Source organism: Lissotriton helveticus, chromosome 6 (genome assembly GCF_964261635.1).
Source record: "Lissotriton helveticus chromosome 6, aLisHel1.1, whole genome shotgun sequence".
Classification (NCBI taxonomy): Eukaryota; Metazoa; Chordata; class Amphibia; order Caudata; family Salamandridae; genus Lissotriton; species Lissotriton helveticus.
This window is the reverse complement of record NC_136067.1, coordinates 1,657,855,605-1,657,874,486: the sequence shown is the minus strand read 5'-3', so window position 1 is coordinate 1,657,874,486 and position 18,882 is coordinate 1,657,855,605. Positions and strand designations below refer to the sequence as shown.

The following is an 18,882-nucleotide window of genomic DNA, read 5'->3' as shown; positions in this document are numbered from 1 at the left end:
AAAGGCGGCATCTGCACTCCAGTTCAGAGTAGGGGTGATTTAAATTTTCTGGCTACTCCATTGAATCTCCTTATCAGATAACATAGAATAATATAACCAAGAGTCAATTTTTGCTAAATTAGAAGTGTCTGTTTTCATAATTTTTAAAATAAAAACCTGGTTAGAAACACTATGTGAAAGAAGATTAAGGGACTGCTTTATCCCCTCGAATTAATATAATCATCCCACTTGGACCTTATAGTACACCATTAATGATTGTATGGTATGTTTTAATTCTGATGAATGATGTTCAGCAACCTCCAATTCCATGCAGCTGTAAAAAGCCAAGCCATCAGCATCCCATGAAATATAATATGGTTCTCCTCAGATGTTGTGCACTAAAGTTACAGCACATGCATTACAGCCATTATACCTAGTAATGTGCACCAAGAATTACAACAGTGAGTACAGGTAGACATGCTAATAATGTGACTGTCAAAAGAAAACTGCTATTCATTTTCTGAGAAAAACATATATTCAGTAGATATGCTTGAAGATTACCCTTGTCTCAAATTCTGCTCTTTATCTATTTCCAAAGTGTTAATTGCTTGGTTTTATTCATGAAAAATTGTCATTCTTAGTGTCACTCACTTGTGGGTTGCCGGGTTGCCACCTTTCTTGGACAAAAATACCGGCACTTGTTTACTTTTGCTTTTAGCAGCAGCCAAGAGCCGGTGGGTAAAAGAAATCCTGTACAAGTGCCAGGACCATTTTGTAACATGGCAGTCACCCCTCTGTTTCCTCCAGGTATCAATCTGAAATGGTTTTGCTGGCTCACAAATACTTTTAACTTTATCTCCCTATGTGTGCTGTTGTAGATATGTTTCAAGCGAGAAAAATACTGGATTTCACTCCTTTGTCCAATGTTTTTATCGACCTTGACTTAAAAATACATATCAAGAAGGTAACAAATCAGTCAGATTGCAACCCTAGTGAGTTGGAATGCCAGAGTTGCATGGTTGGCAGGTGGGTGTTTACAAGAAGGGTGGGCTTTAGCTCTGGTAATGCCCAGTGCAACAATATTTGTTGGCACTCCCATTGGCCTCCTTCTCCAGGGATTTCCTCACTACAACACTCCAACAGTGCCCCTCATCTCTCCATAGCCCTTTCCTCGCATGTATTTCATATATTTTATAGCGCTACTCATACCAATGTAGGGTGTCATAGCACTTCACACCCCACACATAAGCAAAGACAATGAATCATGAATGTGTAAACCAACATGTAGGAAATGTTGCACAAGACAATGAGGACTATAAGGTGTAGCAGTCACATGTCATCCTTTCTGGTAGACAGTATATTTTAAGAGTGCTTGATCAGAAGAATTAAAAACTCAAGATGTGAAATGTAACAGTGTACTTGGGGTTGGCTTTACTAATAAGAATGTATTTCCACCCCAAATGCACATTTTTAGCAACCTCGGGATAATGACAGACAGGGGAAAAACATATGTTTCTAACCTATGTCTTGCATGCTGTTGTTTGTTGCCAGTTCATTCCTCACTGTGCTACATTAGGATTTTAACTTAGTAACAAAATAATCTCTGCGACCAAAGCAGTAACACAATGAGCTATTTATATAAAATACAATTCTGTGATCTGCATGGTACACATGTTTCACAGTAGGCACTTTAACCATCTGTGCGACTATATTGTGAATCAAAACAGTGACTAGACAAAACTCCATCTCTGTACGGCAGGTACATTAATCAGGAGAGTTTTGGGTCATTATATTTTGTTTTTTGTTCACACATTGCCGATTTTGTTTTGTTTTTGATATGTGTTAGTGCAGTGCTTTGTAGTATTTACAAGTAAATGTAAAATATCTTGTTGATATTTTTATAGTACTTTATACTGCAGTTTTACTTTTTCTAAGTTTTGCAAATAACCAGGGTTACTCTTACTCAGTTTCAAATTACTCAATTTAGTGACCTAAGAACGATGGACTGCTAAGTTGGTCATGCAAAGACTTTTGATCTCATTAGCAGGTAGGGGGCGGATTCTAAGCATGTCATCCACCCATGTTACCAACTGCTATTAATGCATGTGCGCTCAAGAGAAGGGGAACCTTGGTAATGACTTACATGGTCTACTCACATAAGGAAGACAAGACCTGCTACAAATTCTGTTTTAAGCATGTGGATGGGAAGTAATGTGTTATTGTGTTTTATGCATCCTAGATAGGAATATTTCTTAAGACATTTTGAGAACTGCAAAGAGTTTAAAAAAAGACAGCCAAATCCCATGCAGCAGCAAGCTTGTGGTATTCATTAATATTGAACTTTGGAATTTTGTATCATAGGACAAACACTCATTTGACATGGATCGTATTCTGTTGTCAATAGATGACAGGGCACTCAAATGAAAGGCTAAAACAAGTGGGGAGAAAACAGCTGCAAAAAGTAGGACGTATGATGCCTCCTACTTGAACAGTGTCATAAATGTAGAAATTAGGCCATAGTGTGTGGCTATTAAAATTCTGAAATCAAACAAATTAAAGCGCCACTTGTAAACTAAACACGGGTCACTAGTAGAAAAGAATACTGTACCAGATTTTTGCCAGAATGCTGGAAGACATCATCCACCAAAAAGACACTGTGAAAAACGTGGTCTCCAAGCCAACAAATGCCTTGAAAGCATCTTACCACATTGTCAAAAACAAAAAGCCTTTTAGAGATGGGAAAAAGAGATTCTTCCAGAAATTCTTGACGTTGCCAGGACAATGCTTGGTAAAAAAGCGGCAGAGAAGTTTAAAATGGTATCCCTCTCAGATACAAGAGTTTGCCGCCGCATCTCTGATATGTCAGAGGATATCCACAGACAATGTATAGCATGCTTGAATTGAGTTTGTTAGCTTTGCAGTTGGATGAAGCGACTGACTGACTTCTCTAAAGAAGCTCATTTAATTGCTTATGTCCGATACTGCCACAGAACTGTAATACGTTTTTTGTATTCTGTAAACCAACCAAGAGACAGCCCTCTTTGATATTCTCCTTGACTTCCTGTGCTCCAATGGCTTAAAATGAGATAGCTGTGTTGGGATCTATACATTTTGTGCTACTTCCATGTGTGAGGCTCTGGCAGGCTTAAAAGCCAAAGTTTTGAAAGTGGCTCCTCATATTCAATGGACCCACTGTATGATACACCAGGAAGCCCTTGCAGTCCGAAACATGGATAGACAGCTTGGGAATGTGTTGAATTCTGCCGTGAAAACTGTTAATTTCATGAAGGCTTACTGCACTAGAGCTCGTCTGTTTACAATTTTATGTGCAGAAATGGAAGCTGTACAGGATTGTATGCTTTTCCATACAGATGTCCAATGGTTATCCAGAGTGAAGGCTCTGAATCACATTTTTGAATTGAGAAATTAAGTATGAAAATTTCTTCTTGATTTGGACCCCTACAAAACAGAACAGCTGTGTAATCCCCGTTGGCTTCTGCTTTTAGCATACCTTGCAGACATTTTGATAACGTGAATTCCTTGAATTTGTCTTTGCAAGGAGCTGAAAGTACATATTTCGCCATGTACACAACAAATCTGCCTTCAAGAAGAAGCTGGAGTTGTCGAGAATACTAATTCAAGGTGGCCTTCTTATGGCTACACCATTATCTTCAAACTACCCACATGGTATCCCGTGCTCTTATAAACAATATCCGTGCCTACATCATCACCTAACAATCGCGTGCTCTGTGCCTGGCGTGTTCATCAACCATTCCCTAGAACGTGAATGTATAACAGTCCAACAGTGCAAGTTTTGAACTTACTAACAAAGGTGCAGTGAGAGCCCGCGTCTCACCCGTGTGCTCTCCGGCGTCTACAAGCTGAACTCGAGTGCGAGCACCAACATAAATAACGGACTGTTAGCAACATGCAAACTCAAAATTCGTGGCGGCCATCTTGTAAGGGTGCAAATAGCGTCTCCAAAAGTGATTGTGTGCAGTATAAACAAATCATCACCCAAACAAATACTGTATGGTGCATTAAAACATACACCTCATTGTTAACGCAAGATGCATGATCTCAATGAAATAAACAACACAAAAAAGAAACATTACAGAAAGTATACAAGCATGAATCTCAAGGCAAGTGTCAGAGTCCATCATAATATGTTTACAAGTAACACATAAATTCCATCCGGTCATTAAGGCCGGATGGTTTCATGGATTGAAGGAACTTAATCCAATGGTTCTCGCGTTGCAGTAGAAAATCATTATTGTCCCTGCCATCCCGTTTGTTCACCACTTCCACAGCAGCAAATCGTAGTTGGCTGATGTTGTGCCGATTGTCTTTAAAGTGTACAGCAATGTTGGATTTCAGGTTCATGGTTCTTATGTTACTCTTATGTTCATTTATTCTCAGCTTCAATTTCCTTGATGTTTTCCCAGTGTACACCAATCCGCAAGGGCATTTAATGATATAAATCACATTCTCAGTGTCACATGTTGCATTGTGTCTAAGTTTAATGTTTGTACCTTTGAGAGGATGCTTCAGTGTAGGACCTTTTATCATATTGTTACAGTTCTTGCAATTTAGACAAGGTTGATTACCTCTGAGGTATTTATGTGTTACTTGTAAACATATTATGATGGACTCTGACACTTGCCTTGAGATTCATGCTTGTATACTTTCTGTAATGTTTCTTTTTTGTGTTGTTTATTTCATTGAGATCATGCATCTTGCGTTAACAATGAGGTGTATGTTTTAATGCACCATACAGTATTTGTTTGGGTGATGATTTGTTTATACTGCACACAATCACTTTTGGAGACGCTATTTGCACCCTTACAAGATGGCCGCCACGAATTTTGAGTTTGCATGTTGCTAACAGTCCGTTATTTATGTTGGTGCTCGCACTCGAGTTCAGCTTGTAGACGCCGGAGAGCACACGGGTGAGACGCGGGCTCTCACTGCACCTTTGTTAGTAAGTTCAAAACTTGCACTGTTGGACTGTTATACATTCACGTTCTAGGGAATGGTTGATGAACACGCCAGGCACAGAGCACGCGATTGTTAGGTGATGATGTAGGCACGGATATTGTTTATAAGAGCACGGGATACCATGTGGGTAGTTTGAAGATAATGGTGTACACGCGTTTGTTTAAAAACCGGCACGGTGATTATTTTCACACATGGACTTCACATTGAGAGATTGACACAACGTTTTTAGTTCATGGGCAACACTTTAAGGCACTATTATGAGTTTAATGTGTATTATTTTATGACCCCCGGGGTACAATTCTTAGACGATGTCATTGTCTTTTCAGAACTCCCCTGACGAAGGACTGCGGTCCGAAATGCATCGGGAGGGAAATTGTAAATAAGTCTAAATGCGCCTTTTGGATTGAACATTAATTCCTTTGAGTGAAATTGGATAATGGATTAAATTCAACATATGTGAATTAAACATGGAAAACGGATCTTTGCAACTTTGGTTTAGTGAATAATTTTTCCATTTAAAGGTTGTGCTCAGGGAGCTGGTGCCTATTGCTGACACCACGGACTACATTGGATTACCACACCTCGTTGCCAGGGGGTGATATCCTTGAAGCACACCGCAACCCTATAGGTTGATACAGCGTGGAGTGCGTGACCCACACCACAATTGCTTCTTATGGCATTCCCATGTTTAGCGGAAGCTCTTGAGGACACAGTATATGAACCTGATAGTACTGCTGAGGTCATAATAAATCTCTTGACTTCTCTTAGGGACAGTTTAGAAAAGTACTTTCTTGAGGACGTGGATCATGTCAATGACTGGGTCTTTCAACCTTTTCTAGACGTTCTCCAGATGCAATTCAGCAAAATCTCATTTGAGGAACTTTGGCTGAAAATGTCTGAAGAACATTCAGGTTTGTCAAAAATTGCAGTCAAGACTTTTCTGCCTTTTAGCTCATCAAACTGATATGAGATTGGGTTCTCAGCATTAGTAGTATTAATAATGAACTACTGTTCAAGACTTGAAGTAGAGCACAACCTGAGGATGGCAGAAGCAAGAATACATCCACAGATGACCCTCTGGCACAATTATCACATTAGTTCAGAAAGGTGTTATCATCCAAATAATTTTGGTCAAATTATGTTTTGTTTGGGAAAAATAACACAGCATTGTGCATTTTTGGACAATTCTTTATGGGGACTTTTTGCTTGAACTGTGTAATAAGCCTCTGACTCTGAACCACAGTCACCCACAAACCTTTTGTTTTCTAAACACTGTTTAATAATATTTCCCCACCGTGAAAATGATTTGCCGTGGGAATTGGAGGCATTTATGGTTGTCGATGATGAGGAGTGCCAAGTTCCAGAAACGTATGTCAGGAGTAGGTTTGTACGCCTAAAAACTTTGACAGGGGAGTCTCGGCATCCAAAGATTTGAAGACCTCTTATTTACATTCCTATTGCAGCTACATTATGTTACATTTTGGTAGCTTAAGCCTTATTGGCTGCACACAAATCACATAATTTTCCCTATCATCTTTCCTAACTGTAAAAAAAAACATTGACTGCTTATTACATACATAATATCAAATGCATTCGAGCCGGCAAAGAAAATGAGTAACTTTAAAACTGTTACATAATCACAGTAATCATATACCTTTTCGTTCCTCATATTGCTTTTTGTTTATGCTCTTTTCTTGTTTACAAACAAAAATATTTCACCAACCTACAGTAGTGATATGAGTAGACTAGTTTTTTTTATAAACAGAAATGTATATGTACTTTGAAAATATTTGGCCCACTTGATGAAAAAGTAGTAAACCTGAAACTATAGATTTTTGTCTGCATGCAGGTGCAGATTTAGTATTTGTTGCGATTCACAGCCTCAGGCAGGCTACTAGGCTCACTTTTGGGAATGTCATGTCACACTTCCGAAGGGTTCTTGCTCTCTCTATGTAGAGTTATCCTTTGTGTAGAAATCCTCTGAGGGGAAATTGTAGCCGCCTGTGCACTTTTTCTATTTTTCTCTGCAGAGAAAATATTTTTTAAATTCTCGTCTGCTCCCCCAACAAAGTCTGGGGTGATCCATTATCCACTGTCCATTCCATCCTGGAAGGGCTACTAATACATCCCTGGTGAGATGTAAAACCACAAATGTCCATATTTACAGATGCTCCCAAACTTCAAAGGCAAACTATGCCTTAGAATTCGACTGTTATTTCTTATTTATTTATTTATTTATTTGTATTTGATTATTTGCACAGTTACTTAAAACCATTGCAATAATATCACCGACAATTAAACAATAAATACTTTAGAAATGCTGTGTTGTGCATGCATTGGGATAAAATCATTTCTCACGGAAAAGAGATCCTGTACAATAGAAATGCTAAAGAAAAAATTAAACCATAAATATCACTGATAAATCCTGATTTGCGCCGGCGGCTATTAAAAGTCTTTTTAGTTGTCAAAGTGCAGGTGCAAAAGTGCAGGAGATATCAGAGGAGCGCTTAAAGACAGAAAGGGCAGATGCAAAAGTTCATAGCAAGAAGTTCCAATTGCAGGTCGAGGCTAAGAACCAAGGGGTACCTAGTCGAAGGCTGATTCCCATTGATGTGTGCCAGAGTTCCTTAGCCCTGTGCAAGAGATGCAGAGGATTGGAAGATGCTCAGTCATTGCTTCTGTTTTGATCGGACTGACCTGGTATGACTTGAAATTTAACTGGCTGACAAATCTGTACTCGTAAATACATCTAGGCCAAACAGGGATGGCTTTATGGAATCCTGGTAGGCATGAAAATTTACATTTTATTGTAAAACTACTTATACAACCTAATTTACATTTGTCAATCCGGTCCATTACTAAAAGTATTTTAAATATACATATTTCATCACCACCCCCTTTTGTACCGCTTTGTTCACCATAAGTTGGCAGGGTATGCTCAGACGTGAGTCCCTTGCTCACTTTGCCACTGGATTCAAGCAAGCCTGGCTGATGACGGCTGTAATGCCAGAATACGGTCCTAGGAAGCTTGTTTCCGGTCCAGGGAAGGCATGGCTTGGCAGTTCGGGCTGGACTGTTCCCATGAGGCACAGGGTCAGACTGATTTGCATATGGCCATGTCTGAACTGGCGTGGCAAAGTGGGCTAAAGAACGGTGATGGATTAAACCCAGATCTGTTGACTGGGTGTGAGCGTTTGATTGGTTCGGATGCTCCGTCCATCACCACCCCCTTTTGTACCGCTGGGTGTAGATACTGGCCAATCACATTTGGCATTGTGCAGTCAAATGTGAGTTGATAATGTACAAGTACAAATACACACACGTCATCTTGTCGAAATGTCTACTGTCCCCATCAAATAGGCAACTCCTCACAAGCAGCCACAATGTACACAGTCATGCAGCCTGTATGAAAACATGTACAATACAACAACATACATGTGGACACATTGCTAAATTGCATCTCCCCTCCACATTTCAGAGAGAGAATCAACACCTCCTGCAGAGCATCCCAAACCTCTCTTCTCTGATGACGAAGAGGACCACCACAGCTTCGACTCCGATGCCCTCAAACAGCTCGTGGACAGCCTCCGCAGTCCACCTCCAGGAACAGGGCAGCCCAGCTGCTACAAGGAGACCCCACTCCCTGCACAGACCACACAGCAGGCAGCACCCACCACCACGGCTGCCTCCCAGGACCTCCACGAAGAACACATGGCCTTCCAATGTTGTGTGTTGGGGTGCCAGGAAAATCTGGCTTAACAGGTGCGGGTGGGCTTCGACCGCATGGCAGACAAACTAGATGCCATATGTGGGTGTCTAAGTCCCATCAGCGACCACTCACCGTCCCTAATGGACACCCACAGTCCATTCCATGCTCTCCAACGGACCATGGCAGACATCGCAGGAGCCCTGACTCAGAGGATAGACCAACTGTCCAGTCAGAGTGGCTCTAGCGATGTCCCATGTGAGTTGGGAAACACGCTCGGGTTAATGGAGACCATGGAGTGGGCGAATGCGTAAAGAGTGGCTGCCACGGCTGCACACCAGCGAGTGGTAGCTGGGTTCCTCAATGACCTCAAGACCATCCTCATGGCATTGCTGCCACAAGACCTGCCGCTGATGCATGCTGCTGCTACCACTACATCCACATCTCCGCCCCCTGAAGTGTCAGTTCCACACAGTGCAGGAGACAGAACACCACCACCCTCACGTGAAGCACATGAAACTGCAGAGGACAAAGATGGGGATAAACCTGCCATCGTGATACAAAGGACGCAGTAGCATTCTTCTCCGCCACATGGCCGGTCTCTGCTTGGTCCTGCCCTCTGCATCATCACCTTCCACTGCTTCCCGATGCACTCTGCAACACTCACCTTGGACCTCGACATGGACTGCCATAATCTGTTTGATCGCCAATCACACAGCAATCAGACTGCAGACTGAACTCTTCCTCTTCCTTTGGACTTGTCATTCCCTGAAGGATGCTGGCTGGCCCTCTATGGGCCAACATCGTAATGTGTGGTTTGCATGGCCCTGTACTGCTCCAGATGCAATACTCCACTGAATGTGCCTTAAACATTCCTAATCACACAGATGTGTCATGACTATGGTCTTTCAAGTGTGGAAGTATGGATGAATGTAGGCTCAGTGAATTCCTCTAACGTCCATCTGGCTCATGTCGTAGAACTTTGGTTACAGTGTGACACATTGCCGAATGCGGTCTGGGTAGCGCAGACACAACAACAGGGAGTCACGCATTTGTTACTTCTTTGTTCAGACCAGTACGGAACCACGCTCACGGGGGGGGACGACAACGCTACAAGTCCCAGGTCTTCCCTGTGGTGGTGATCAGCAGATCACCATGCCACAGCCACAGCCACTGCCTCATGGCTGGTGTACACCCACACCACTCCCATCCAGCAAACGCGTCACAGGACATGTGACCCTGGCAATAAAAAGGGTCGGGTACACGTGCTCGATGCCATTTCCTCTATCTGGGTGGTGTTCATGTAGGCATAAGGGCCTAGGGCCCTGCAACACCACTCTCCCCCGGCCCGGAGGTGACATGATGGCGTCCGCACCACAATACCCAATCATACAGGGTCCATGAATTTTGGGGCACAGACTTGGTGGCACCTGATACACTGTGGCAAGCACAGGCACACCGCCACAGGACAGTGACTTTCGGTGCGCTGAGCTAGGGGCACCTTAAGTACTGAGTGGGTTTGCAGCCTGCGATGATGCCCCGTCCTGGCTGTCCGGACTGCTCAGGATTTGTGTGCCCTGCTGGACCGCAGTGTAGGCCCGGGCCAGCGGGGAGCACAGGCCTACCACCACATGACATTGCCTCCCGGATCACAGAGTTAGTGGCACCTCAAGAGCTGAGCGGGTGTACAGCCTGCGATGATGCCAGGTGCACTGTTATGTCTTCTGCCATGGCGAAATCAAGACCCAGAATCAAATGTGAGACCTGGTGGCCTGCGGAGTGGGGCTGCATGATGCGGAGGGGGCCATGTTTGTGGGCCCCAGACTTAAGGCTTGCACCGGCACGTGGTGGGCCCTCATTGCGACACGCCGGTGGCAGAAGGTGAGCAGTGAGGCCTGGGTCCGCAGGGGCGGACATGCACCGCTGGGCTGCGGTAGGTGCTGGGGGGCAGCTGCCTGGGTGCGCAGGGGTGGGCATGCACCAATGGGCAGCGGGAGGTGCTGGGCGGCAGCTGCCTGGGTGTGCAGGTGCGGGCATGCACCGCTGGGTGGAGGGAGGGCTGGGGGGCAGCTGCCTGGGCGCGCAGGGGCAGACAGGAAATGATGTCGTGTGCAATTGCCATTCATGTATCTGGACTCTGTTGCAGATGTGAGACCTGGTGAACTGCACTGCATACTGGCATGTGGTGGGAGACACACCGGTGTCAGCAGGTGAGCAGTGAGGCCTGGGTGCGCAGTGTCGGCACTCTCTCTTCCTGTCCATTCTCTTCTGTTCTCTGTGTCTCTCTTCCCCTCTCTGTCCGTCTGTCTCTCTCTCCCCCTCTCTGTCCATCTATCTCTCTCCCCCCATTTCTGTCCGTCTATCTCTCTCTCCTCCTCTCTGTCCGTCTTTTTCTCTCTATGTGTCGCTCTCTTTCTCCTTCGCACTCACTCTCTGTCCATTGCTGAGCGCAAAACACACCCTCTCATCATGATTTTTGTCTTGCAGGCTGTGACCTACAGATTGTCCCGAAGGGAGCCGCCATGTGTCTTCTTTCCTGTTCTGTGTTTATTTGAATAAATTTACATTTATTAATTCGAAGCTGAATGTGTGATGCTCATTTTTGTGATGACAAATGCATGTCACTAAATGTGTTTGTGCGACATCAGGTGGATTTTTGGTAAAAGATTCCGTGTAGTTGATGTGGCATGTCTTTGACCAGGGGGGGGAGTGGGTGCCTGGGGAGAGGGGTCCTGGGGGTGGTGGCGGTGGATGTTTTGGCCCTGTTGGGGATCCCAGCTGCATGATCAGTGGCTCCATGGCATCTGTTGTTTTTCTGGTGTGGCTGTGGGTTGGGCTCCCTTTTGTGGTGCAGGCTGTGGTCCGACTTTACACCAGGTTAGAGCAGGTTTTAATTTCCTGCTGCTAACGCGCCTTATCGCATGTTTTGCTGTCGTATCGCCAATCTGGCTGGCCGTTGAGAATGTTGCGGAGTGGTGATGTTTTTGGCGGCTGCCATTGCAGGTAAACTGGTGATATGGGATGTTAACACCAGCTTGTGAATGGGGTGATACTTTTATCGCGACTTTAGCTGAGATAAAGTGCTGATAACTAGCCGTTAACTCATTGAGAATATGCCCCATAGAATCAGCAACCCACGTGAAGCTTCTGTTCCTTAACACTTCAAAGACACCACTAAACAGCAGGAGTGTCTCTCCTATACATTAGCGTCATAACAGGCATCTGTGTGTTTGGAAACACTCTTATGGGGCTCCTCTGACTCCAGGTGTTCTAGAATGCAGTAAGGTTGCGTTACGCCTCTATGATACTTTATGAAAGACTGTTTGCTTTATAATATTATTGCTGTGTTTTCCTGATAATTGGTCCGGAGTATTGACAATGGGCTTTGTAGTACAGACCCAGATCTACCATGCACCATAGTTGTTTTGTTTACACTTTATTTTAATGAGATTAACCATTTTATTCCAGTATTGGAATCCATAAGCATGTTTCACTTGGTATCTGTCACTCTTGTCCTTGTAATTGTGCACGAAAAGAAATCAGTAAACACATTTAGCAAACAATAGGGGTGTCTATTCTGCGTGCACGTTTTATTTTATAGTGTTTTCAGGTGAGCTGTCTGCTATTTTGATATCACTTTAAGCAACTAGAATGTTTCCTTGTACGACACTGCCCACCACCAAAAAACATTGGGGCAGATTTAGAAGAAACGAACGCAGCGTGGTGCCACAAGTCATATTGCTGCGCTGCGTTAATGTTGAAACACAGGGATGCAACATATTTACAACAATATGCTGCATCTCTGTGCTTCCGCCTGTGCTGGTGCACAAACTGCTGCCGTGGGCTGGCGCAGGCACTCTTGCACCATGGTGCAAGGGTGCCTGCGTTGTGGGGAGATTGTTTTTGTGCAGGAAGGGGCACCTATTACTACAAATGCAGCTTAAATGTTGCCACCATGATACAATCTAGATTAACCTTCTTCATGAAATTCACATAATTAATGAGATTGACATTCACGTCTTTAATGAGATTAAAATTCACTTATATAGTAAGATTGAAAGGTGTACGGTTCACGTTAAATATGCCGGTTTATAACCTCTAAATATGTTATGGTCGCACTGTCTATATATAGAGTATTGTGGAGTAGTGTGGCTCACTGGTTAGAGGCGGCAGGCCCAAGAGCAGAAGTTGGCCTGGGACCAGGGTTCAATTCCCGACGCGGCAGGGTCGTGGACCTTGGTCAGCGGACTCGATAATTCTCGCTTTGGTGCTTACTCTAATCAGGGGTTCCACTCGGCAACTCTGGGCATTAGCTTGCCTAATCTCCACAACGGCCCCACCAATTCCGGGGATGCCTGGCTCCACCTTGGGGACTCCCAGCAAGGGATCATCCCACAGGGAAAGCCAGGACGGGATCCCCAGAGTTATACAGCGCCAGGAGACCTATGGACGGGTAGCAGTGCGCTTTACAAGCTCAAAAACATTTACATTTACATTTACATACTTCCTACATGCATACAGATGAACATGCTACTTATCGTCAATGTTGATGGGGAAGAGTCATCATGACCCACTCGAGGCTTTACCTTTTGTGTGTAATGTTCCTTCCCCAATATACACACTTGTACCATGAGGATTCTGCACTGTCACTGACTTTCAAAATGAAAGAGCCAGCACTTCCCGTTTCTGTAAAGGGATACATACAGGGGATTATTCCTTGTATGCATTGCGCTTTTGTACAACCTCATAAGTCAACGTCACTTATGATTTTAAATTGATTAATAAAACCCTTCCTCATCCATCTCCAGAGAATCATATTGAAAGACATGAGTTCTCTATTGCTGTTCACTTTCAACAATTAAAAGCAGCATTTCCAAATTCATTCTCCGTTAACTTTGCATGTCAGAACAATTAGGAAGCACGCACTTCATGGCCAACATTGGCATTCATCTTAAATGTAATAAACGTGGTTCTACTTGCACAAATGTACTACTCTTTTTTGAGCGATGGTCACTACTAAATTTTAATTATATTTTTCTGCCTCTTCCAGACATCTGCTTCCCATAGAAGAGAACATGTTTTTTATCCTCCTCCCCGGGATGCTGATAGCATGGAAAGTGGTGACAGCCTCAGCTAATGTTGAATACTTGCTTGGTAAAGATGAACATGACCGAATCTTCACTCTTCTCAAATTGAACAATACTGACGTGAGCAAAAATGAGTCCACCGGTCCTGAAATGAGTAACGGGACCTTGACCAACCTGGCCATGGTCAATAAATATCTTTTGGAATTTCCTCCTGACCTTCCTAGGACACTCACAAGTTTGGATCTCAGCCACAATAGCCTACGTGGGATAGAAGTCCAGAAGATTTTAGACCTCCCTGAGCTGCAGATTCTTGTGCTTAGTCACAACGCTATAAAGCAGCCTAACTGGACTGGGGCTGTATTTAATACCCTGCGACGGCTAGACTTGAGCTATAATCTGCTGTCATCTGTACCAGAGTGCCACAACATGCCACATCTCCAGTGGCTATCACTGGCCGGAAATCCCCTGCACACAATTAGTCCACTTGCTTTCTCATGTTTTCCATCCCTAAGATTCCTAGACTTGTCTCAATCTTTGTTGGGGTTTACCACTAAAGGTGGTATTTGGGACTCAGCATTTGCAGTAAAGGCAACAGATGGCATCGCCCTGAACAAAATGCTTAACCTCACAGAACTAGATCTGAGTCGTAACTATCTTACCCACAGTAAGTATGACAAATGTTGACAATTTTCCAAAAGCAACAATACAACTGTTTGACAACTGCCAATAACACTCATCTGTAATTGAGAGTTTTAAAATGCAGGAATATTTATTTCAAATTGTCAATGTAAAGTAAATGCCAATTCTGAAATTTCTTGTGACACAACTTTTGTTAAAAAACAACACAACGTAAACTTTATTTGCAAAGGCATAGAATTACAAATCACAGGGTCATACTTTACAAACATGGTCTCAGGCTTTCAGCTGGTGTTATTGGGTGTTACAGTTCATCCAATTTTAATACTGCTCTACAAATTTAACAGCCTTATTTAGAATTGGGCTGATGAGGGACATCCACAAACTGCTGCTGTATTAACAGTGTATTGATGCCAATGGCAATCTAAATGTGGTGAAAGTGATATCCACCACTTTTTCAACAGGCGTTCGAGTCCACCAAACTCTAAATAAGGCCCGGCATCTTCTAGATTCCATTTCTCCCCTTTATAAATCTCAGTCCACTTTTTCACAGAGGGCTCTACACACCCCAATTTTGCTTGTCATTTTTACAGCCTTCCTACAGGCTCCATCAGCTGTTCTTTGCCCACCTGCTACCTCCCTCTCCATTTGTGTGATAACTTCCCCTGCCATCCTCTTGCCACTCTCTATAAAGCATAGCTGCAGCTTCCTTCACCTTTCCACCTCTGGTATGCCACATCAGACCACTCCATTTTTTTGTTCATTTGGTATACTGTTTTTTTTCACTTTGCAGGAAGTTCTACCTACTGCTGCTGAGGGCCCTCTTATGCACTGTTTTCCTGTTCACACGGTCACAGGCAGCAAGCCATAGTTCAATCATAGGTTTCTGCGTGACAGGGAGGATATAGACCATTGGGTTAACCCATATTTCTTCCTTCACCAATATCAATGATGAGAAGCCGTCTCATATGTGAACTTTGGTCTCTACCTTGTGTTTTTTCCATGCGATGTTTTAGACTATTATTTCACCAATAGGAGTGAATATCTGGTTCTCTGCTGCAAAAATTGCACTTGTATCTAGTTGATATACCATGGGTGCTATAATGTGAACATTTTCCTATACTGAGTTTCTTCCCAGTAGATTATGGGAGATTCTCCACGTCACAAATCGTTCCATCTTTTCAGTTTATGTTAATATGCAATTCTACAGTTGCAACGTTTTCAGCATAATTCAAGATTGGCTGCGTTTGCTACATCAACTATGATCTACATTTGGCAACATAAATTGTAGATTTAAATCCTTCTAGCTCAAACTAATGAAAAGTTACTAAAACACAGCAACAAGTGTTGTTGCATAGTTGAAGGTCATTTTCAAAGGTTGACTGGTCACCTCTCAGTTTCTTATTGTTGTACTTTGGTCTCAAAATGTTACTAATTAGATAAAACCTTTGTTCAGGTCACGGTCAACATGTGTAAACATGAACAATTAATGAATAAGATGACAAAATAATATGCTGCATTATGCCACATCATTTAGTGAATCCTCCTGCATAATTAGGTCCTGCCCTGTTGCAAAATTCCAGTGGCCCTGGATATAGGTCTTCAGAACAGCTATTTTAATTTAATTACTGTGCATTTGTCTGTAATAAAGTTCAAATGGCCAGTGAGGAAAAAGCTTTTGAGACACTTCAATAATTACACAACAATTACTTTTCTCAGAATGTTGGGGTCACTACAGATCATGGAGCGTGCTGTAAAAGATTTAGAATGGAACTAGTTTTTTTGTATTTTGAAATATTTGCTGTATTTAGGAGCTATTTTATATTTATATGTTAGGTTAAATGCAGTTATAAGCCCTTCACTGCATAGTTCATATCTCTTTCAAAGTAATGAAGGAATACTAAATCTAAACCCAGAGTTACCAATACCATAAGGAATGGAATTATTGCAGTAGTATGCATGTTTGCCATGGAATGGGAGACAGATTACGGTGGAAACCGGTGTTTCCTCGTGGAGTTTCACAAGTTATTACTGAATTCCCCGTTTTGACAAATATGCCCTTGCAAAACAAAGAGTTTGTGGTAATACCTTATAACTCTGGCTCCCGACCAAACTGGGAACTCTGTGAAACTCTTTACGAGGGACATATAGTTTTCCTTCCTCATTCTCTACCATACCTTTTTGGACCACAATTGGTTTTTCTAGAGCTTCTCTTTCACCTTCCTTACGCTATTATTTAAGCTCTTCTAGAAGCTTAGGTGTCTATCCCTGACCCAATTTTTTAAGTGTTTTCATAAAAGCTTAAACAACCTAGATGTTGCTGGAGCATTGCATATGCTGCTGACTGTTAGCATCAACCTCTAGATTTTAGGCCGACTCATTGAACTTTATGGGCTTATTCACAAGCCCCTTGCACCGCCGGTGCGTCACTTTTTCCCTTTTTAAATGCGACCATCGGCGACGCAGGGGTCTTGTAAATAAGCCCCTATTAACTTAGGGGTTTATTTACAAGACCCTTGCACTGCCGGTGCTTCACTTTTTGTGATGCACCGGTGGCGCAACCTGCTGCCCCATATTTACAAGGACACGTAAAGCCACCCTGCATGGCTTTTAGTGTCCTTGTAAATATGGCCCTTTTACACGCAACACTTTGCATGAAAGGAGCATGTCATGGGTGTTGCTTTGGGTGTTCCCACGCAACACCCATCGCTTCTGCTACATTCCAAGATTTACGAGAAATTTTAAACCTGAAAATGTGTCAGAATACTAGGCCTCCCCCAAGGAGGAGTAGGGAGGCACAATGTGTAGAAATGTTTTCATTTCTCCTCGTTTTGTTCCTCATTCTATGCATGCTGCATTCTACAGCACACATAGAAAGAGGAAATCGCCTCTTATGATTGTTTGTGCAGGAACGTGTCCTTTCTTGCACAATAAACATTCATTTAAAAAGAAATTATGTTTTTCAACTTCTATGTGTGCTGCATTAAGTAGTACACGTAGAAGTTTCAAACGTTATTTAAGATTGTTTATATGCAGGAAGGGACACCTTCCTGCACATGAACAATCATTGCCCTCAATGCAGGCACCCTTGCACTACGGTGCAAGGGTGCCTGCGTCGGTGCATGGCAGCAATTTGTGCGTCAGCACAGGGTAGAGTACAGGGATATTGTTATAGATATGACACATGACTGTGCTACGGAATTAAGACATTGCGGTGCAGCCAAAGGGCTTGCGGCACTGCGCTGCATTAATTCCTTGTAAATGAGGCCCTAACTCTGCATCTTTCGGAATTCTTTAAGTACATAAGTCGTTTGTTTCTATCTTTTCGCATGTAGAGTTGGTCTCTTCTCTGATACCCGTAATGCCACCATTTATTTGGATACTTAAAAGTAAAAATCCTTAAAGTGGAGATGCATCTTATCTGTGTGTCCTTCAGTTTACACTGAAATGAGGTGTTCGAGGCATGTGGGCTGCTGATTTTATATCTATGCATAGATCGCCGTCTAGTGTTGGGTCCGGATGATTGCACATTGTTGTCCTGGAAGAGTCTTCGAAGTATCACGAGATAGGTGGCTCCTCCCCTGGACTACAGTGCGCATGGGCATCCCCTCCATGCTCAGATTGTTTTTTTCCGCCATTGGGTTCGGATGTACTTCTTAACTCACGTTCGGAATTTAATTAAAAGTTACTCTTTCGAGGTCAAAAGGCCTTAGGGGCGTCGGTATTGTCTTTCGTTCGGTGCCTTTACCTTTACAGTTCTTTGAACTCGACTTCGGAAGGCTTTTGCCTTTCGACGCCAAAGGCCCCTCGATGATCGACGATGGAACGGAGTCCGTTCAAGCGCTGCCCCGTCTGCAACTCAAAATATCCACACATCGACTTGCACCCGGTGTGCAACAAATGTCTCTCACCGGACCACGACGAGGCCAGCTGCATGGCCTGTTCGAAGTTCAGGTCGAAGAAAACTCTCCGTCTTCGACGCGCTGCACGACAGTCGGCGCGAGACTCGGCACCAGACCCAGAAAACATCTTCGGGGGTGACGATGAAGAACATGTACAAGAAGAGGATCCGGAACTCTCGGATCCTGCGTCGGAGCCCTACGCCACCTACAACGAGGACGAGGGAGAACTCTACGTCCATGATGAAGACATCGTCGAGGTAGGAGACGACGTACAACCTATCGGAGCCGTCGACGACGACTCCAGCGAGGAGCTAGGCCTAACCGCAGTAGCGGGGCCACATAAAGACTCTTCCACGGCTCAGGTCGAGGCATCGCCGGAAGGCCTTAGCCAAGATCTTCAACACCGTTCTATAGTCCCGCTTCAAGGCCCGACTACGAACATTTCCAAAGAGCCCTCGGTCGATCGCCCACGCTCAGTGGAGAAATCGAAACCGAAAGAAAAAGACAAGAAATCGAAACCGACACTGGTTAAGACAACCATCGGCTCGACGACTTCGGAACCTTCCAAGTCCAA

General features: G+C 43.6%; 1 protein-coding gene across 1 annotated transcript in view; it reads left to right on the top strand.

The window, feature by feature from the left end:
• The window catches only part of LRRN4 (leucine rich repeat neuronal 4), a 232,106-nt gene that overhangs the window by 61,291 nt on the left and 151,933 nt on the right, over positions 1 to 18,882 (top strand). Inside the window, exon 2 of the mRNA XM_078649518.1 lies at positions 13,734 to 14,434. Within this exon, the coding sequence (XP_078505644.1) occupies positions 13,759 to 14,434 (676 nt within the window). The 5' untranslated portion in view covers positions 13,734 to 13,758. The remainder of the gene's footprint in view (positions 1 to 13,733; positions 14,435 to 18,882) is intronic.